This window comes from Prionailurus viverrinus, chromosome A1, assembly GCF_022837055.1.
Source record: "Prionailurus viverrinus isolate Anna chromosome A1, UM_Priviv_1.0, whole genome shotgun sequence".
In the NCBI taxonomy this organism is placed as follows: domain Eukaryota; kingdom Metazoa; phylum Chordata; class Mammalia; order Carnivora; family Felidae; genus Prionailurus; species Prionailurus viverrinus.
This window is the reverse complement of record NC_062561.1, coordinates 144,758,764-144,781,333: the sequence shown is the minus strand read 5'-3', so window position 1 is coordinate 144,781,333 and position 22,570 is coordinate 144,758,764. Positions and strand designations below refer to the sequence as shown.

The following is a 22,570-nucleotide window of genomic DNA, read 5'->3' as shown; positions in this document are numbered from 1 at the left end:
AGTGCCCTGCCAACCCACCTGAGCTCTGAGGTCACCCCCGCCCCAACTGTCTGATCCGCTGAGACAGGCTCGTTTCTGTTCTCCATCCCAGAACATCCTTGCATCAGGTTGGCTCTGTGGCCTCCATCCCCAGCCTGGGAAGTGCTCCATGACTCGGCGGGGTTTGGGGATCAGGCTGGCAGGAGGCACCTCTTGGAAGGGGTTTGGCAGATTTTTCCCGTTGCAACATAACCCCCATGACAGAATTAGGCGAATTTTGGGGTTTGTGTTTCAATAATTGCTTGTTGATAAGTAGAACAAGCAGGATTTTTCCTCTCTTATTTTGATGAGAAGATTGAAAAAGTTTTAAAAAATGAACACCTCTCTTCCCATCCTACACTTACCATTTTGAATTTCAAGGTTTCATTTTTTTACACTTTTTTTTCTTCTCCCTCCAGAACTTGCTTAACTCCTCCTTCTTAGGTCTGTTCTGCTGCCGGTATTTGTGGCTTCAGTGGGTGCAAATGAATGTTCTGCCTGCCTTGTTTGTTCCTTACTGGAAGCAAAGTACAAAGACGGCTGTAGCTTTTGGCGGGTGGGAAGTGCTTCTATGTAAGTGGTCCAGCTTTTTCCCAGGTTGCTAGGATGCTCTCCTGGGTTTGGATCTCAGGAGCTTTATTCCCAAAAGTAGTTTCCTTCCAACAGATGGACTTATCAGCCATGTTAGAGCAGGAAATGAAAACATTGCTATAAAAGAGGTATTAATCATTTGGTCCCACCCCCCTCTTATCCTTACCTCTTTCTTTAGAACCTCAAGGACCAAGGAGAATGGGGATCTAGGGAGGAGGGACATGACAGATGGACTGATGATGTGTATACCTGGCTCTTTTTTTTTTTTTTTCCCTATCACCTTGTGCCAGGCTCTGTGTTAACTTTATCTGAATTGTCTCATTTAATCCTACTAACAGTCCTTTGAAGTAGAGGTTTTTATTCCCATTTTACAAATGAGGTCATTAATACTTAGGGGGTGGTAAAGAATTGGTGCACGGCCACATAAGCAGGCAGTATTCAAGCTTGGGTGTGAACCCAGATGGCCTGACCTCATAGCTCTTGATTTTAACCCTGAAAGCTGTGGTTTGCAGCAGAAGGGGGGAGGCAATTGTTCGAGACATTTCTGATTGTCACCACTTGTGAAGGAGACAGGGAGGGTGCTCCTGGCATCTAGTGGGTAGAGGCCCAGGAGGCTGCTTAACATCCTACCGTGCACAGGACAGCACCCCAACAAAGACTTACAGGGCCCCAAAATGCCCTAGTGCTGAGTTTGACCTGCCTCCCGGGAATGTTTGTTTTCTGTTGAACTGCCAGGAAGTGGAGTTAGTTCACCTTTTAACCTTAAACATAATAGATTCTGTCCTCTGACCTACAGAACTATATCAAATGTGGTGTTTTTTAGAAGAGATATAAGTGGAGGGTGGCATGATGGAATGAGTCAAAGAATCCAGCTGCTATCTGAGGACCGAGAACTTGATCAACTTTTTTTTTTTTTAATTTTTTTAATGTTTGTTTATTTTTGAGAGAGTGAGAGAGACAGAGCGTGAGTGGCGGAGGGGTGGAGAGAGAGAGACATACAGAATCTGAAGCAGGGTCCAGGCTCTAAGTGGTCAGCACAGAGCCCGGTGTGGGGTTCGAACCCACGGATCACGAGATTATGACCTGAGCCAAAGTTGGAGCTCAACTGACTGAGCCACCAGGCCCCTCCCACTTTGTTTTTTGGGTGCTGAACGTAACCCTAACCTTGTGAGAAAAGAGACTCTCAGGGAGAACATTTTTGTCCAGGTACCACTGATCCCCAGAAGCCAGCGCTGGCATCGTGTGTGTTCATAGCGTGCCTGTTTCAGACTCAGTCCCTGGGTACCCAGTGCCATTTAAGGAAGGACACTGACCCTTGACAGTGCTTTTCACTGCAATGATGTTAAGGGTAGAAACCAGTATATTCTGGTATGTCGAAACCTGCGTGAGAAACTACCTGTCAGAAACTCCTTTCTGGCAAACCCCCAGAATCTGGTTCCCACGGTCATGGCCAGAATTGTAAAACCCTCGGAGTTTTAAGGGATTCTTGAACTCAAAAGAGAAAAATTTAACAATTTTATTTATTTTTGATTATTGTTATTAATTTTTTTAATGTTTATTTATTTTTGAGAGAGAGAGAGTGAGCAGGGGAGGGCCAGAGAGAGAGGGAGACACAGAACTCAAAGCAAGCTTCAGGCTCTGAGCTGTTAGCACAGAGCCCCACATGGGGCCCAAACTCACGAACTGTGAGATCATGGTCTTAGCTGAAGTCCTATGCCCAACCAACCAAACCACCCAGGCACCCCGAAGAACTTAAGAATTTTAGATGAAGGAAATACAAGAGCAGATTTTTGGGTTAGGCAAATGTATAGCTTCTTGTTCAACTCCTTGAACTTTTAGGTAGTTGTTTAATTTTTGTCGTTTCATTTTTATTTGCTTCAAATTCCACCAAGTAGAGGTTTCCTTATATGTATTAAATACTAACAAATATTACAAGGGTTAAGGAATTATCACTTTTCTATTGTGGTAAAAAATAGAAAATTTACCATCTTAACCAATTTTAAAGATACAGTACAGTAGGAATTTTCTGGTTTTATCCCCCCAGTTACAGAGATGGTTCACTCTGGCTTTTCTCTCTCATATAGCTAAATTAGTAGTTTTCTTTTACTTATTGGCTGATTAAATTAATAAGTATTTGAATGTTTACCACCTGTGAGAACAGAAACTTTGTTTTGTTTTCTTCCAAAATAGAAACGTGTTGTCATGTTTTTCTAATTAGAAGCTATGTGCTTGTTGCAAAGAGCTTAGAAAATACAGAAAAACATAGTTAACTCCTAATCCTACAGGTCTATTAATGACTGTTGCCATATTGGTATATCCTTTCAGATTCCTTTTTTTGTTATTGTTACTGCTCTAGGTCTGGGTATATTGTTACCTCAAATGCTTTCATACTCTATATTGTTGTGTGTTATTTACTTTCAGTTAATACATTGTGTATATCTTTCCATGGCAATAAATTTTTCTGTATCCACTATGTAATCATTGTGGTGAGTGCATTGAATTCAGTGATGTGAATGTACCATAATTTCAGTGGTTAGTACTCTTTCATTGAACATCCAGGTTTCCTTTATCTCTCCAAAATGGCACGTAGATGGTCGTTCTTAACACATATCTTTGTATTCTTGCTTAGCGAGGGAAGAAAAAGGTCTCTTGTTTTAATTGCCTCATTCCCAGGAACTAATGCTGTGCATAGTAGGTTTGTAGTATAATAAATATTAGTTGAGTGAATGAATGGCTTAGTTATTTCCATAGGGTTGGGAATAGGGCTTTTAACGTGGGGTAGGACGCGGTGGTTCAGGGAGCTTGGTGATTGGGGGTGTTGAGCTGCTTGGGGCAGGGCTGTATTTAAGCGGGATCATTCAGGTCCACTGAGGCCAGAGATTGCCTGCGAGAGCAAAAGGGGCACAGAGAAGGAGATGCCTTCTTCAGATATTTGTTGAATGCTTACTGCACACCCAAGGGCAGGCAAGAAAAAGCGCTTCCTGTCTTGCTGCCTCCTTCCCACGCAGCCAGCTTCCCTTTTGTAGGGAACCAAAGTTTCAGGCCTGCGTTGTCTGTCCTGCTCACCCTCTCTGTGCCAGCAGCAAGGAGAGACAACCAGATTCAAATTCAGGCTCCCCCACTCATCAGCCTTCTGACCTTAGGTTGCTTAACCCCTCTGAGCCCCTGTCTCGGCTCTGTAACTTTGGGGTGACAAAACAGCTAATAATACTATTTGTGCCTTGCAGCGAGTAAGAGATCAATAAGTGTTAGCTATTGTTAGCTAATATGATAAACTAAATAAGCTTTAGTAAATTGCCCTATGTTCTTTTGTATGGAAGAAATCCACTGTAAGCCCCCACCCAATTTACTAACTCAATTGTAGCATGGTTGAGTTTCCGACAGCATGATCATTTTGTGTGTTAGGGACTACCTGCCAAGTGTATTTGTTCTTTGGGGAGCTCCTCCTTTATTGAGCAGAGGGAGCTGCGTGTTCTTGACCTCCTCGTTTTCAAGTTTTACCATTCCCTTGCACAGCTACCACTAAAGGACAGCACGTGGCCCCATGCTGGCAGGAATTGAAATTTACCACTACCTCTGCCTTCTAGTAGTAGTGAGAGATGTGTACAAGTTTGATGGGAAGCTGTTTTTGCACTTGGAGCCTGGAGAATGAGCGGCAAAATGTTGGTTGGGGGCTCTAAAACTTAAATAAATATTGCTTGTCCAAGTGGAATCAGTTGACTATCTCTCTGCTAACCCCCGGTGATTCATAGGTAAGCCTAAAACCTCAAAAGAGAAGGAAGGAAAGCAGGCTGTGACATTGTATGTGAAGTATTGTATATTACCGAAAGATGTGGAAATCCAAATTTAGTTAAAGGATAGAGAACGCTTTTTACCTGAATTAAAAAAAAAAAAAAAAAAGGGGGGCGCCTGGGTGGCTCAGTCGGTTAAGCGTCCAACTTCGGCTCAGGTCATGATCTCACAGTTCATGAGTTCGAGCCCCGCATCGGGCTCTGTGCTGACAACTCAGAGCCTGGAGCCCGCTTCCGATTCTGTGTCTCCCTCTCTGTCTGCCCCTTCCCTGTTCACGTTCTGTCTCTCTCTCAAAAATAAATAAACATAATAAAACCCAGTTTTATGCTTTAATGTTTTGCTTCTATTTCTTTGATGTTATAAACCCTGCAGCATGCTCAGGAACACCTGGGTTCTGCTTTTCACAGCTTCAACAGCTTCAGTATTTGGGAAACTTCCTTACTGCTGCCCCCTCTCTCTGCACCATTTATTGAGGGACAGTATGAGAATTATTGTAGTTAACAGAAGTCTCTGATATCTTTCCTCTATTCTGCTAGGGCTCCCATATTTCTGAGTTGGGAAAACCAACTGAATGACGGTGTCAGGTCAAGATTTCTTTTTCCAGTTGGGACTTAGTTTAGACAAACCAAAGCCAACTGGCCTATCCAGAACTCTCAAGGAGTAAGTCTTTCTGAATGAAGGTTTTCCACATTGCTTAGGGATTTACATGCTCCTAAACTAAAGCAGTGGAAGTAAAACATGTGACCCTCTTTGGAATGGTTCTTGCGGCAGAAGTATCCTTCTTTGCCTTCCCAAGAGGAATGAAGGGGACGTGGTGAATGAGTTCTCACAGTGCCCTGTGAGCTATACCCTGAATGCACAGGCCCCAACCAAGTGCTGCTCACTTGCTCTAGTGGGAGGGCTCCAGTTGAAATGTTAGGTGTGTGTATATATGTACACAGATACACTCACATGTACATGTACACACACCTACCTGTATATATACACACAGATACACTCACACATGTATATGTATGTTTTAAAAAAACATCATAGCACTATATAGAGTGAGAGTGAAATGAGAAAAGTTTGAAAAGTCAAATCCATACAATGATACATGACTTTAATGATAGGATAGGATTATTCTAAGTAAGCAGTATGATTTTCATTTCACACTTTGCATGATCACATTTCTTTTGTTACTATTTGCCTTTGAATAATAACAAATAATATATAAAATAATTTATATAAATATATATAATAAACATGATATAAATAGAATATATGTATGTATATATATATTTATATATACACATAAAATCCATTTATTTTCCCCCTTCTGTGGAGATAGTTTAAATGTTGATTGTACTATGGGAATGTTCTATCATGGGAAGGATTAACTGCTTTAAAAATATTTCTTTTGGGGCACCTGGGTGGCTCAGTTGGTTAAGCGTCTGACTTCAGCTCAGGTCATGATCTCGCGATCTGTGGGTTCGAGCCTCGTGTCAGGTTCTGTGCTACAGCTCAGAGCCTGGAGCCTGCTTTGGATTCTGTGTCTCCCTCTTTCTGCTCCTCCCCTACTCGTGCTCTGTCTCTCTCTCAAAAATGTAACAAACATTAAAAAATTAAAAGAAAATAAAAATATTTCCTTTCCCAAATAGAATAAATATCTTACTGCATTTGAATTTGAAGTGCAGTCAGTAAGACTAGTTATTTAAGACCATAGAACTAAAAAAAGTTAGCAGGCAACGAAGGAGACAATTGAGAAAGAATTTGGGAGGCGAGGAGGAGGAAGGCAAGGCCCAGAGAAAAGCCAGCCCTGCCAGTGGGAGGAGAGGGGGAAATTTGAACAGATGGGTTGACAGAGGTCTGTGACATAGGGATAGGGAATGTGAGTGAATTGTGAAGGAAGGTGGCCTATCAGGACCCCATACAAGCAGTAGTGTTAGATCTCACCCGTGTGATCTGTTAGCCCCGCCCAGAGTAGAGTAGCTTATCTTACAAAGCAGCCTAGCCTTAGGATTCCAGAAGAGTCTTGCAAGGAAGATGGTTTGGAAAACAATGTAAGATGGAGAGAGCCCATTATAAGCATGTGAAATGATGAAATACTACACAAAGTGCTCAAACAGTGGTGTTAACTGGACAGAGAACCCGTTCTGAACTCTGGTTTGGCTGCTCGCCTCTCAAAAATCAATACTTGAGAGACAGGTGATGGTGGGAAAGGAGAGGTTGGCATTACTGAGGAAGCCAGCAGCCTCGGAAGATGGCGGACTAAGGTCCCAAAGATCATCTTCTCGTCCAGGCGAAGCCGGAGGGTTTTAAAGAGGAAAGTGTGGGACACTGGGGTTGGGGGTGGGCTACCTGGAGGAGAAGGTGGTGCCCAGGCATTTAGTTTGCATATGCCGACATAACCTTCAATAGGCTTGTGGGCGCCAGCAGCAGCTATTTTCACATGTCGTCAGGACTTCTCTTCTGGGCAAGACTGGTCCTTCTCTCCTCCAGGCCAGTGGTCTGCAGATCTCAAGGAAGGTAAGTGAGTTTGGCTCACTCAGACCAAGGGAGTGCATAAGCTTAATGCTGGTTAAGCCCTAAGACCTATTGGAGTGGTGTCACAAAGGCAGTTTCCTGCAGTAAATGAAGTAAGATGTGATTATAGCCTCTTGTCTGATACCTATGATCTCTTCTCATTGGCAGTGATGTTTACAGTGTGATGGTTGTTTTCAAACCATTGCAGGGTCCTGAAGTGCCTTCCAAATCATCACCAAGAGATTGAATTTTTAGGTTTTAGACTTCTTCTCTTACTCCTTAGCTGATCCCTGAAATCTTTGTTTCCCCTCAGAGTAATGATTATAGTGCTTCAGGTGAACTGTGACTTTTCTTTTTTAATGATTGGGCCTCTCCCAAGCCACAGTCCCTTCTTTTTATTAAAGACAATATCAGACCAATTCTGGTGAAAGCTTCATTTGCACACTAAACTGTTCCTGCACGTTCTGTAGGCAAGATGGCTCAGAAGACTGATAGCCTGGGAGGTCGACCTGCAGTGGTCTGGGGTTAATGGGTCCGTAAATCAGTGGCTCTAAGAGGATGTTTTGTGTTCTTTTCCTAGTTGGCCTGCTGCTGTGGGTCCGCTGGCTGCTCCCTCTGCTGTGACTGCTGCCCCAAGATCCGACAGTCCCGGAGCACCCGCTTCATGTATGCGTTGTACTTCATTCTGGTCGTCCTTCTCTGCTGCATCATGATGTCAAAAACCGTAGCTAATGAAATGAAGGAGCATGTAAGTCTGCCTCATCCTCCCTCCCTCCCTCCCTCCTTTTCTTTCCTTTCCTTTTCTTTTCTCTTCTCTTCTCTTCTCTTCTCTTCTCTTCTCTTCTTCTTTTTCTTTTTCTTTTTCTTTTCTTTCTTTTTTTAATGCTTTGGATTTATTTATTTTGACAGAGAGATTTAGAGCATAAGCAGGGGAGGGGCAGAGAGAGAGGGAGAGAGAGAGAATCCCAAGCAGGCTCCGTGGTGTCAGCACAGAGTCCGATGCCAGGCTCAAACCCACAAGCTGTGAGATCATGACCTGAACCGAAATCAAGAGTCGGATGCTTGACCGACTGAGCCACTCAGGCGCCGTGGCCTCTTTTGAACTCTTCTCATTTGATGATGATTGGTGAGAGTGTGTGGGAAAACTTTCCCTGTAAAGGGTGGGGCCCAGCCACGCTGGTGTGGGTAGGGGTATACTCATCTCCAGACCTTCCTGAAGCCTCTTCAGTGCTTTCCTGCCAAGCAGGGGAACCATTCAAAGTCTTGAACTTTAGCAGAACAGATACAGTCTGTTCTTTGGTGTATTGTGTGTTCGGTCAATGCCTTGTTTATAACTGTTCCTCCTAGATGTACAGTCTTTTCTTGTAGACTTGGTACTTTTCCCTTGTTGTAAGGATGGCTTCCAGTGTCTCAAGTAGCAGCTGTTATAATAAACTCTATTTGGCCTACTTGGGAAGCCTGATAAAGCTTAGAAAATGATGACATGATGACGAGTGGGCAGTAGGGCGATTTTTACTTTGCTGACATGTCATTTGTGGTTCGGGTGTCTCCAAGGGTGAGGAGTGGATTTTTAGACATTTCTTGGGCAATGTATGCAGAAGTAGGCCTGGTTTGTGATGCTGATGAAGCAGGGCGTTTTCCTGGACTTTCCCCATAGAAGGCATTTTAATCAGCCAGATGACAGGGGCACGTGTTGGGGTTTTTGAGGGAGCCCAGTAAATAACATTTCCCCTCTTAGTCTCTGAACCAATAGGCAAAAAAGACCGAAGTGTCAGTAGATGGATACCAGACATCACCCTCTGTCCCTCATAAGCTCATATGAGAGAGTATGGCTTGGATCTGCAGAGAAGTGGGCCTCCTAGTACTGAACCCCCAAACAAGTTAGACTTTTCCACTGAGGGAGCCTACCCAGGCGCCAGTCCCCCTAGGCTGGGCCATACTTCCCCTGCAGAGATACAGTTTCCCGATAAGAGTGGCAGGGGCACTCTTTGCCAGGGGCAGCTCTTGTCTAAGGGAAAGGGGGAGAGCAAAGGCTAGCTATCCAAACCCCATTTTCCTGGGGCCCAGCAGAATGAGGAGGGAGAGAAGGGTAGGGCCAGCACTCTGATGGAACCCCACCACCGTGGAGATGCCATCACCAGGAACAACTCCCGAGCAAGTGTCTCTTTTCCCCAACCTCATGCTGAAGCTACAGGCTATCTTAAAGATACTCTCAGTGTAATGCCCCCGATTTCGAATCTGAGAGACCACTAAGGAGCCGATACCGATGGAAACGCACGAGGGTTTATTTGCAAGCTCGAGCTCGGGCCCAAGTATACCCGACACAGCGGAGCAGGGACATGGACCCCTAGGTTAAGAGGCGTAGCAGTTTTATAGGGGCCAGTGGCCAATGAGATTGTAACACACACAGAAAGTTGCATAGTCATGTCGGTCCACACGCAGGTGGCCAATCGAATTACAATTTACCCTATAGTTTGAACTAGCCTATCACTCTGGTCGGAATTGGCGCGCGAGTTTGGTGGGCAAAAGGCGGGGTTTAAGAATTGGCGTGCAAGTGTTGCGGGCAAAAGGTGGGGTTTACATTCTTTGGCGGTTAGGGGTTCCGCATTCCTATATGAGCCGGTTTCCAGTAAGGGTGTGCTCAGCGGCTTGACTAGGGTGGGGGAGTGTCTTAAGCAATAAGTAGGTCATGTGGGGCTTATACATGAGATGGTGGGTGTAGCACAAAATGGAGCTAGTCTTGCTCTGCTTGTCCAGGGGTAGGGGATTTTTGTTAAATTCCTTGGGTCCCACATCAGGGGATTCAGAACAACCATTTCCTTAGAAACACTCGACATATTCTTATCCATTAGGCTCTCTGAAGTTTTCTGTTATGCATTACTTTTTTTTTTAATTTTAATTTTTTATTTTTTTAAATTTACATCCAAATTAGTTAGCATATAGTGCAACAATGATTTCAGGAGTAGATTCCTTAATGACCCTTGGCCATTTAGCCCATCCCTCCTCCCACAACCCCTCCAGTAATCCTCTGTTTGTTCTCCATATTTATGAGTCTCTTCTGTTTTGTCCCCCTCCCTGTTTTTATATTATTTTTGTTTCCCTTCCCTTATGTTCATCTGTTTTTTCTCTTAAAGTCCTCATATGAGTGAAATCATATGATATTTGTCTTTCTCTGACTAATTTCACTTAGCATAACACCCTCTAATTCCATTAGTTGTAAATGGCAAGATTTCATTCTTTTTGGTTGCCAAGTAATACTCCATCGTATATATATACACACCACGTCTTCTTTATCCATTCATCCATCGATGGACATTCGGGCTCTTTCCATACTTAGGCTATTGTGGATAGTGCTGCTATAAACATGGGGGTGCATGTGTCCCTTCGAAACAGCACACCTGTATCCCTTGGATAAATGCCTAGTAGTGCAATTGCTGGGTCATAGGGTCGTTCTATTTTTAGTTTTTTGAGGAACCTCCATACTGTGTTCCAGAGTGGCTGCACCAGCTTGCATTCATTCCCATTGGGCCTTGCTTTTATAATTGCGAATGTATGGTCTGGAATTTGGGGAAACTACTGTCAAAACCTGTGACACTGCACTTCTCCCCCGATTACTTTAATTTTTTTTTTAATGTTTATTTTTGAGGGGCGCCTGGGTGGCTCAGTCGGTTAAGTGGCCGACTTCGGCTCAGGTCATGATCTCGTGGTCCGTGAGTTCGAGCCCCGCATCGGGCTCTGTGCTGACAGCTCAGAGCCTGGAACCTGTTTCAGATTCTGTGTCTCCCTCTCTCAGACCCTCCCCTGTTCATGCTCTGTGTCTCCCTCTCTCAGACCCTCCCCTGTTCATGCTCTGTGTCTCCCCTGTTCATGCTGCCTTGTGTCTCAAAAATAAATAAAACGTTAAAAAAAATTTTTTTTTAAATGTTTATTTTTGAGAGAGAGAGCAAGGGAGGGGCAGGAGAGAGGGAAACACAGAATCCATAGCAGGCTCCAGGCTCAAGATGTCAGCACAGAGCCTGATGTGGGGCTCGAACTCAGGAACCAGGAGATCATGACCTGAGCCAAAGTCAGATGCTTAACCCCTGAGCCACCCAGCTGCTCCGTGCTTTAAACATTGGATGTCTCCTCAGTAAGGCACTGCAGTGGGAGATCTGGGGCATTCAAACTTGTGAGAAATGGAGCTTATCATCCATCAGTCGTCTGAGGCATAGAACAAGGGGGAAATTAGTCAGTGCCATATGAGAGGATGCATGAAGCGCTTTGGAAATTTGGAGGTGGGGAGACCCAGAGCTAAGACTACCTTGTTAGGCTACATCAGGCTGTACTGCACCTTGGTGGTAGTTACCAGCAATTGTCTTCCGCATACCATGGTTTAATCTTGTATGTTTGTGGCAGGACGTTTGAGAGGAGGAAAACTGAAAGGGCATTTCATCTCCCTTTTATTACCTTTGTTTTTCAGGTAACGTCATATTCTCTTTGTCAATTCAGCAAGCATCGGTTTGAGGATCCATTGTGGTTGTGATAGGAATTCTCAGTGTGTGTCAGTTGTCTGTGGTGCATTTCCAGCCCTTAAGAAGTTTTCAGTCTTGGTAGAATTTAGCTTTGGATCCAAGAAACAAAACCTGAAAGTATACAAATGTGTAGTGGTGAACCCATGAGCAACATTACTGGAGGTAGGGTTCATTTGGGAGCCACCGGTATACATTTTAGGACATGACTTTCTTTTTTTAAATTTAATTTTATTTTAGAGAGAGAGGGTACAAGTGGGTGAGAGGGGGAGAGAGAGAGAGAGAGAGAGAGAGAGAGAGAGGGAGAGAGAGAAAATCTTAAGCAGCTCCATGCTCATGAGATCATGACCTCAGCTGAAATCCAGAGTCAGATGCTCCACCAAGAGAGTCACTGAGGCCCCCCCTAGGATATAACTTTCATAATACTAATTTTAATATTTGATTGCCATCCAACTAACCTGCCCCATGAAATAGTCCCTGACAACTCCAGCTAGCATGTATGGTTTCTCAGTGTTGGTAGAACATTTAAGAAACAGAAAGCGTTTCACTAAGGGAGTGGTATCACTAAGGGAGGCTTCATGGAAGTGACTTGTGTGAGAATAATGAGTACTTTAATTGCTAATATTTACTGGGTAATGCCACGCACCAGGTTTTATTCTGAGCATTTTACCTGAATTATCTCGGTTCATCACTGCTGCACTCAGCTAAGCATTATTCCTGCCTTACATATGAAGAAACTGAGGCATTGCATCCTTTAAGTACCTTATCCGAGGTCTCCCGCTCTAAGGGGTACAGTTGGGATTTGAACCCAGGCTGAATGCGTTCTTAGTGATTGGCTGTGTAGGTTGACAGGAGGGAAGAGAACAAGGACGAGGCACGTGTAGAAAGACAGAGATGAGACATGGGGAGGTAAAATGACCTTGCGGGAATTTTATTGCCAAAGTTAGGCATTTGACCGTGGTCTGATGGCCAGTTGGAAGCTATTATCAATTCTTGAGTAAGAGTATGTCCTTGTCAAAACAGATGGATATTTAGGGAGGTGAGCCCAGCAGTCCTGTGTATGTACAGTGTGATTTGGGGTCATTGCAGAGGGAGGGACGGAGGAAGGGAGAGAGCGAGAGGGAGAAGGGGCTGCCCGGACACCTCACACTGGCTCTTGTAAATGTTTCTATGCCTGTCTCCTGAATGTACTTCTTTAAAAATGGTTTGGCTGGGCTTTCTGCATAAGGAATGAGGTCCCTGTGGGCGAAACCAATCCTTTTCCATCTTTAGGGCTTCATAGTGGGCAGGCCAGCTGGTCACAAAGTCAGCTTGTTTGTAGCCTATAGAGTAGAGGCTGACCTCATCCTCAGGCGATGCTTGAGGGCGGGCGTTGAAAGGTCCCCTTGTGGGGACACACACTGGGCTTCTGCTGCAGTCCTTCCCCCGCTTTGTTGGGCTGTGGTAACGTTTGAGGATGTGACTGGAAGAGGAGAAAGCGTGTGTGCTTTAACTGCCCAGATGGGAGTGTATAATTGCCTCCCACCCGGCATTCTCACCTTTATGTGCAAGGGACGGGGGCTGCTGGGGTTAAGAACACGAGGGCAGCCCTCCTATTCAGTTGTTTTCAGTGTTTGCCTTGGTTTCAAAAGGTGGCCTGTGTTTAAAATTGACCAAGAGGGAACTGCAGGGAGCCGCGGGGCCACACTTCATGCTGCCTTGTGTCACTAGGCAAACTCCTCTTTCCCCTGAGAACTTGGGCTCAGAGGAAATTGCTGTGCTGGTGGAGTGGGGCGAGACTTCTGTCTTCTCCTGGAGCATGGTTCCCATCTTAAATGGAGGAGCCATTTTACTGCAGGACATTCATGTCATTAGGCATGTAATTCAAGCAGGTATGGTCTTGAGATACTTGATGCCTAGGGGATTAAAAATCCATTTCAGAATGTAGGGTGACCAAAAAAAACCCCCACAAAACAACAACTCCCAAATGGGGAGGGTAGGTATTTTGAGAGAGATTTAAGTCTACTGACCTGCACCACTAAATCAAGATGGAACTTCTCTGGAAGCAAATGATGACACTTTGAGGTTTTGACCCCCCCTGTAATCTGCACTGGCTCCCCCCCGCCCATTTTTTTTTTTTTTTTTTACATTTATTTATTTTTGAGAGACAGAGACAGACAGAGCACAAGCAGGGGAGGGGAAGAGAGAGAGGGAGTCACAGAATCCAAAGCAGGCTCAAGGCTCTGAGCTGTCAGCATAGAGCCCGATGTGGGGCTCAAACCCATGAACCATGAGATCATGACCTGAGCCGAAGTCGGACGCTTAACCCACTAAGCCACCCAGGTGCCCCTCCCCCCACCTTCAATAAATGTTTATTCACTTTTGAGAAAGTGCGAGCAGAGGAGGGGCAGTGAATGGGGGACAGAGGATCTGAAGCAGGCTCTGTGATCATCACCTGAGCCCAAGTTGTACGCTCAACTAACTGAGCCAGCCTCCCAGGTGCCTCTGCTGTTTTTTTTCTTTCTTTCTTTCTTTCTTTTTTTTTTTTTTTTTAATTTTTAAAAGTTCTTTTTTTCCCCTTAATTTGAAAGAGAGAAAGAGAGAGAGCGCATGCAAGCAGGGGATGGGGCAGAGGCAGAGGGAGAGAGAGAATCTCAAGCAGGCTCTACACTCAGTGTGGGGACCAATGTGGGGCTAGATTCCATGACCCTGGGATCATGACATGAGCTGAAATCAAGAGATGCTCAGTCTGCTAAGCCACCCAGGCGCCTCTGCACTGGCATTTTGAGAGGGACAAGAAAGAGAGGTTCTTGTTTCCTGTGGAGGAGGGGCCTCTGAAACCAAATGTACATTGGAGAAGGAAGGACAGGTGATTGATATGGCCCTCGAGCCTTCTTCCCTCTGAGCTCAGTGAGCCAGGCCAAGTAGGAAGAGCCCTAAATGCACCTGACCAGAAACTTCTTAGGTCCTTTCCTTCACTCCCACCCTATGTGATCACCACACTGCTCTAATCCTTGAGATGGGTGGTAGGTCAGTACCTGAGATGGCTGGACCTTTGCATTTTATTTTCTTCAGAACCAAAACACATCTTCCACATTGTGGAAGACTGGTTTTTGTGCTGTATGTCTGTTTTAAATTTAAATTATGAAGAATTAGTTTGTGTATCGAGAGGAAAGGCTACTAAGATCTTTTGTTTTTAATAGCAGCCTTTTTTTGTTCCTTCATTTGTTTTTTTGTTAATTAAATAATTAATTAAAGTAAACTCCATGTTTAACATGGGGCTCGAATTCATGACCCCAAGTTCAAGAATCGTGTCCTCTTCCAACCGAGACAGCCAGGCGCCCCCCCTTCATTTGTTTTAGAAGACATTCTTTTTTGTTTGTAATCTTACTTTTGGAAACGTGTTTTACTTTTTGCGGTATTTTCTCCTCATGGGTTTAGGTCCATTTTCCTTTAAGGGAGTAATAATGCAGAAAACTGCAGTCCTCCTGTCATTGGTTATTCTTGCCCTGGATGAAAAGAGCTTTTTGTCTATTCAACACAGGGTAATAATGCTACAGGGTAGAGTGGGCTTTAAAAGAACTGTGGACCAGGTCTAATAGGATCGTGAGCAGGACTCTTGGCTGCAGTTTCCTCAGTGTCTTAAAAGCATTTCCGAAACTCCATTCTCTCCCTGAACTTGGTGAAAGTTAGCCAGTCTGACGTTAGAACCCTGCCCTCGCCATCAGCCAGTGCCACTCCCAGAGACTGCAAGTGAGTCTGGCCAGTGGTTATTATCGTTGTTGGTGTTGTTATTTTAAAATTTATATTTGGCTCCTTCAGAGAGGGCGAGCATGCCGTAGCTCATCATAGGTCCCAACACAGGTTGTTTGCTTACAGTGTCTCACACATTTACCTTTACCCCTTGCCCCGAAGAAAGGCATTTGGATTTGCCACTCCTGAAACAGCTTAAACTCTTGAGAAAAAGCTGTAAGTATGAGAGTGGACACCAGGCTTCTCTTCACCCACCTCTGTTTTGGTGAGCAATAGGGAAGTTGCTGAGTGGAGTATGCTCCAGCGGTCTGTGCACGTCTACACCCGTAGCCCCAGGCTGAGATCCAAGGAACCCTTCTCTACCGGAACTAGTCTACCCCTTGCTTACTGCAATCAGGCATTTTTATCCAAGTAACTATTTAGAATTTTTCTTGATCCCTTTGGTCCACTGAGCTCAATGGACCACTCCATTTCTGGACTAATGTGTGGTGGAGGTGGGACACTGAGTTGGATCTAAACCAGGCCCTTTCTTTCCCAACTAATAATCATCACTACACCCACCCCCCCGCACCCCACCACCACTTTTAAAATCTTAAGTACATACTGTAATTACAATTTCTACATTTATTGTGAAGTCCAAAATGCACCAGGTAACAGGAAAGGAGGTGGATGTTAAGGCTGCTAACTGTGGATTTAGGCTCTTTGAACAAAGGTAACAAGATAGGCTTAAAGAATTTTTCTCTATTTATTCAGAAAATTCTGTCTCACGACACATTCCCTAGTGTATGCTATATAATTTCTTTTGATCTGTGTTTTTCAGTAATTTTCACTGTTCATTATTATCTTAGAAGGAGAAAGGAGAAGGAGATGTGGTAGCAGGAAATTCAGGTATATTACCAGCATTAATATAAAATTATGTGGAAGTAGATGAAAGCAAAATAGTTAAAGAATTATTTTAAGCCAGGGGCGCCTGGGCGGCTCAGTCGATTAAGCGTCTGACTCTTGATCTTGGCTCAGGTCATGATCTTAGGGTTCATAAGTGTGAGCCTTGCATTGGGCTCTGGGCTGACAGCATGGAGCCTGCTTGGGATTCTCTCTCTCCCCCTTTGTCTGTCCTGCCCCCGCTCAGCTGCACAACATACATGTGTGCTGTTTTTCTCTCAAAATAAATAAACTTAAAAAAAAGAAAGAATTATTTGTAGCCAGTTTAGTGCCAAGGCCACATCCAAATCTTGTAGTATCCATCATCCAGAACAAAGCGGTCAACTCCTCCTTGCCTAAGCCTAGACACGGTCCTCTGCCCTTCTCATCTGCTGCCTTTCCCCTTTCCCTGGGGCAGTTCATTCATTTCTAGCTTTGGTTGTACCTGTATGGATTATCTGCTAGTTAGGGCATGCTTTTCTCAGGGCTGTGTTGGGGACCCTGGGAGTTGCCTTCCCCTTCTTTTTTCTGGATCTAGTGCTGACCACGTACTTAACCACAGACAGGTCATAAAAGTATTGGGTTTCCACTGTGCATTCCAGTCAGTTCTGATTCACCTCTACCATGCTCCTTCATGTCACATTCCAGTTGTGTTATTTGGATTTGGATTGTTCCTGAATGTCCCCAGCTTCACACGTTCACTTCCTTTTGACATCTTTCTCCAAGTGGCTAAATCCCATGAATGACTGCTTGCCATTTGTATTTCTCCCAGATGACACCCCGTTTCCAAATTCTGTTCTCACCACAGTGTACAGATGAGCTTTCTAAGGAAAACTACTTTCTTTAGAAACAACTTTGAATTCAGAAGGCTTTTTACAAGTACATGCTTTAGTCCATTGACATTTAACAATACTTCGGTAGTTCCTAGTGTTGACAGAGTTCTGATGCAATATGTTTGAGGCTCTGAAATTTGGTAGATGAGCACTTTGCTTTTATTTTTAACCTGTAGTATGAAGAGGAATGTGAAGGCATTAGAGTTGGTATTGTTGGTGGGAAAGCCCTCCCTGTGGTAGTCACAGGCGATTTAAAAAGAAAGAAAAGAAAGAAAGAAAGAAAGAAAGAAAGAAAGAAAGAAAGAAAGAAAGAAAGAAAAGAAACACTGAAACACAGTTTCTAGGCAAAGGCTCTAGTTGAACAGATAAATGGAAAAAAGATCCAGCTTACATTTATGATGTGTTCTACTTTGTGAAGAGACAGCAAGTATCCTATGGTTATGATATGATAAGGGTTATGCAGAGAAAATTATTATCTCTTTTAGAATATGATTTAAATGATAAGTTAGAAGGTATTTTGGAGTTTTTGTTGTTGTTGTTGTTGTTGCTTTTAAAGGTTTTTATTTTTGAGTAATCTCTCTCTACACCCAGTGTGAAGCTCCAACCCCCCAAACCCAAGATCCAGAGTCACATGCTCCACCAACAAAGCCAGCGAGGTGCCCCAAAGGTTAGAAGTTTTAAAATGGGAGAATCTTAACATCTTAATCCTAACCAGACCCCTCTTTTGCCAGGTGAGTGGGTGGGGCCCCGGGAAGTGGCTTGTCCAAAGCTGTGACCCCAGGTAGAGCTGAGACTAGAACCCAGGAGTGCTGGTCTCCTGGCTGCCTGGCCAGTGCCTTTTTCTGCACCGCTGGGTCTGGTTGTCGCTTAGATGGTGACAGAAGTATAACAGGGAAGGCCTTCGCAAACTTCTTCCTCCTGACTGCCAATCTTTTTTCTGTAGCCAGTGGAGGAGGAGGATTCCTTCTGGAAACTACCATCTTTAGCAGCTTTCTTAGCTTATCTCCCCCACCTGCTTCCTTCCTGTTGTGAGGGCCAAAAGCTGGGCTCAAGAGACGACTTGTTGGTCTGAAGTAGAAAATAGGAGCAGTCACAAATCTAGTATTTATTTATCCACTGGCTTTGCATGTAAAATAGAAACTGCCTTCAAGTTGTGTGTGCTGTAATTATATTTTAGAAGTAAGCAAACAGCAATGAAAAATATTCCAGTTTGATCCAAAACATTGAGTGCTTTGTCCCAGCATAGAATGGCAGGTATTCACATCGAAGCTGGAAAACCTGGCTCTTATTTTGATTTTGATGTTTACCGGCTGAATGTTAAGAAAACTGTGTACCTGAGACCTGTCAGGTGTTATTATGGAGCGTTAGAGCTCTGGCATTTTATGTTTTTGTGTTAGAACAAGAGTCACATTAGCAGAAAAATAATAATAATTGCTGACCTGACCCAGTTCTTTGATTCTGGAGTTTGTTCTTTTTGTTTTGTTTTTGTTTTTGTTTTTAAATTCAGCTGGGATAGAATGCTTCTCAGAAGTTGTCTTTCTGAACAGCAGCTGAGTTCATGGTACTGTTGTGCCTTGCATGTGCCAAGTTTATCAATGAGTGTGTTTCTCAGGTTAAAGGTGGATTTGGGCCATCAAACCCCAAGTCCTTTGTGAGGACACCATGGGAAAATTCTCACTGTGCCCTAATGAAAATTTTCCTGTGGGGAGCTGGTAGTGAGGTTCCACCTCTTAAATGCTCTGGGTCCCCTCCCTTCCAAGGGGGAGGGACTTTGGGGACACATGTTTCCAAACAGTTTTTTTTTTTTTTAAATTTTTTTTTTTTTCAACGTTTATTTTTGGGACAGAGAGAGAGCATGAACGGGGAGGGGCAGAGAGAGAGGGAGACACAGAATCGGAAGCAGGCTCCAGGCTCTGAGCCATCAGCCCAGAGCCCGACGCGGGGCTCGAACTCACGGACCGCGAGATCGTGACCTGGCTGAAGTTGGACGCTTAACCGACTGTGCCACCCAGGCGCCCCCAAACAGTTTTATCTTTGGTGTAAATTCCATCCAGACCTAACAACATGTGGGAGAAAACAGAGTCCCTGCAACCCTCCCATCCCTCATCCCTCCCCTCCCTCAGGCCTCACCCTTCTGCACACAAGTGAATTCCGAATTCCAGGGGGAAAATGATGGTGGGAAATAATTCTGTACTACAAGCAGTCATTTGAACTAATGGATACCCTGCTGAGAGTCTTTTTTTTTTTTTTTTCCAGTCTGAACCAAGGGCAGAGAGGTTTGATCCTTGTCCAGTAATAATGAGCTTGCCCGGAGCCAGAGAAAAAGAAACAATAGTTATTGTCCTTAGACCTGTGGGTCTGTTACCTAGAAACTTTGGGGGAGGGGCATCAGGTGTTAAGAGGATCTCTGTTTCAGGGTGGATCTGGCTATGGGAAGTGAAGAATGATAGGATGTGAGAACTCAAGTTTTCCTGCCCCCTTTCTCTGTCATCCTCAAAAGCATCTCTTCAGCAGCTGTCTGCCGACGGGACCTTGGAGCGCTCCACAGATAAATAGGGCAGACAAGAGGGCAGACAGTTGGAAATGAACAGTTCTGTCATTATAAAAATGGGCCCGAGGGAGCAGACAAATGGCACAACACAGAGGGAACTAGGAGTGGGTAGCCTCAAAACGCTACATAAATATTGTGAATAGTTGAGTCTTGATGCTCTTCAGAATTTAACAGGGTGATCGTGTTACTTGGTTACACTGTAATCTGAGTTCGTGCTTGAAAAAGTCTTTTAAGTCCTAGAATTCCTTCTTTCCTCCTGTCTTTCCTTCTTTACTATGTAGATGCCAAGCACTGTGCAAAGTGCAGGGGATGTAAGTATGAGTAATAGGGTTGTTGTCCTTAGAGAACCAGACCTCAGGTCGGGGAGAAAGAGACCAGTTTGGTGAGTGTATGCAGAAGGAACCCCTTGATGTGAGAGAGGCCGTATGCACGTGGGTGTGTTTGAAAGCTCCAAGTACGAGAACTCCATTAGCGACTTGGAGACCCTGCTGTCAGCTTAGCCATCATTTCTATTGACCTTTGGGGTCACATTAGCACTCAGGAATGTTTTCTCTGCGTCTTTGGACACAGTGAAGCTAAGGTGAGGTGGGAGGTTTGTAATGGAATGGAGCGTGTTGACCTCTAAAGCAGCCTTGAGCTTAATCACTAGGGGGTCAGGCATTTTGGGGCTGTGGTTTTACATTTCAGTAAGACTGTTTCTACAGTTTTAAAATAAGTCTAAAATTATCTTCCGAAATGTCGGCTTTCATCAGTGTGGGTTTTATTTTTGGTTGCACATGGCGTGTTTGCATAACAGATGTGAGGACTTTTTTCTGTTAGAGCTATTGAGGGCTTCTGGCCTGCAGAGAGGAGCATTGGAACTCCCAGGCATGTCCTCCCCCCATCTCCTCCACCACCCGGCAGATAAATTAAAACACTTAATGTACTGCTCTAAAAATGGCATATAGGAGATGTACAGTTGAATTCATTTAAAGCACAAGCTCCATTTTGGGACAGCAGTGCTCTGGAGGAGGGAAAGAATCTCAGTGGAGGTGAGAAGGCAGGGCGGAGTCCTGGACACTCAGAAAATCCTCCAAATGGACCTCTCTGTTCTGTGCTGGTCCTTTGGCTTTTGATCTGTAGAGTAAGTCATCACCACTTGTCATTTGCCTTTGAGATGTTAATTTTATTCACCCTTGCTACACAACTCCTCAGCTGTTATTTCTGGTAGTCTAGGCTGTTAACTTTTCCTGTGGAGAGTCAGCTAGAAAACATTCTCTGCTCTGAGGGCTTTGTGGCCTGTAGCAACTGCTCAAACCCTGCCATTGTGGGGCAAAAGCACCCAAACAATGTGCCAACAAAGGAGCATGGCTGTGTTCCAATAAAACTTTATTTGCACAAACAGAAGCTAGCTGAATTTGACCCATAGGATGTGAGTGTTTGATTCTTGTGTTTGTGGCTCTATGCTTGTCATATGCAGTTAATTCTCTCCTCTCTGGGGGGAGAACTTCAGTGGCTTAAACTTTGTGTTGAAGACACCAGAGTCCTGAAGTTGCAGATAACTGGGATGGGTCAACCACATGTTGTGTCAACGAGACAAGAATAATGTACCAAAAAATTTAGTGTGACACGTTTAACAGTCTGCCTTATTCTATGTGGCCTTTTGAAATAAATGGTAAATGATTAAAAAGAAAAGAAAACTTACATTTTTTCTTTATATATAGCCAAACCAAGCATTTTGGTGGTCAGCAAGAAGTGGGGATGGATAAAATGAGATTGTGGGTCCCCTGTTGCTGGGGACACCCCATTCCAGGTCCAATAAATGGCAAAATGGGAAAGATGCTGGGTCAGAAACCTGAGTGTCTGCCATGTCCTGGTCCTCAGTATGAGGACTGGGGACTAGGATCTCTCAGAAACTTGAGGTTCTGTGTATGGTAGAGTCCGATCTTTTGGGGATTTTAGATTCTCATGTCCCACTTAAGGCAAAAATCATGCATGAGCAGTGAAAATTAACCATGAAAATGCTTGAAATACCCATAAAGGAGAGCACACGTGGTTCTGTGTGTACAACATTTCACTAGAAAGTTAGCTTCTTGTCAGCATGGATTTTATTATTATTATTATTATTATTATTATTATTATTATTAAGTTTATTTATTTTGAGAGGACAGAGACAGCACAAGTGTGAGAGGAACAGAGAGAGAATCCCAAGTGCGCTCTGCACTGTTATTGCAGAGCCCAATGCCGGGCTTGAGCCCATGAAGCTGTGAGATCATGACCTGAGCCGAAACCAAGAGTTGGATGCTTAACTCACCGAGCTGCCCAGGCACCCCAGCATGGATTTTTTAAACCCATTTTATTCACTGCTTGTATCCCTATAACCTAGCACAATACCTGCACATAGTAGATGTGAATGAGTGAGTGAACGATGATCTCTGTGGTATATTGTATATTGAATTGTACAATGTAATGTGTAGTATGGAAGAAAGATTTCACATGCAAGCTCTAGTTTCGCTGGTTTAAAGAACTTGGTTATAGAAGTCGGTCACACACAGTTGAATTTGTGTATAACATGTCATCGCTGTATTGCAAGTCCATATATTCACAAAGAAAGCCTGTTTGGGGCTCACTTAGGCTATAACCATGTCTTTTGTCTGATAAGTTATCCGAATAGAAAAGTTTTCCTGTTGAGATGTTTAGTCTTCTTGTTATAGAACCCCCAGCATCTCTGTGTTCACGAGTGATTCTTTATTGACCTTTTTCCTCCCAGGGCAGCAGAAAGTCCTGCATCCAGACTCTGTGTTCTGTGGGAGGAGTAGGGGGGCAGTAACCACTAAAACAAAGTGCAAACCTCTGTAGTGAGTTTTAAGTTGTTTCTGGGGTGAAGTGTAGATTTTTTCCTTGATCTCAGAGGGTCCCATTCCCACCCCACTTGCCTTGATTATCGGGGCAGTGTGTAATGGGTGAAGACACTCAGGAAAGAGGATTGAGATGCTGACCCCCAGGGGGCCAGTGGAGGATTTCCTGGCTCCCAGGAGTATATATGTGGCTCTCCTGACATTTTCTTTCCTTTCTTCTACTCATCCTCTTACTCTAACCCTACAGTTCACAAAAACCCTCCCTGGGGAGAGTTTGGCAAT

General features: G+C 44.2%; 1 protein-coding gene across 1 annotated transcript in view; it reads left to right on the top strand.

Annotated features, from left to right (window-relative positions):
* SERINC5 (serine incorporator 5) overlaps nt 1-22,570 on the top strand; it is a 104,087-nt gene that overhangs the window by 34,657 nt on the left and 46,860 nt on the right. The window contains exon 2 of the mRNA XM_047856755.1: nt 7,487-7,654. Coding sequence (XP_047712711.1) covers nt 7,487-7,654 — 168 coding nt within the window. The remainder of the gene's footprint in view (nt 1-7,486; nt 7,655-22,570) is intronic.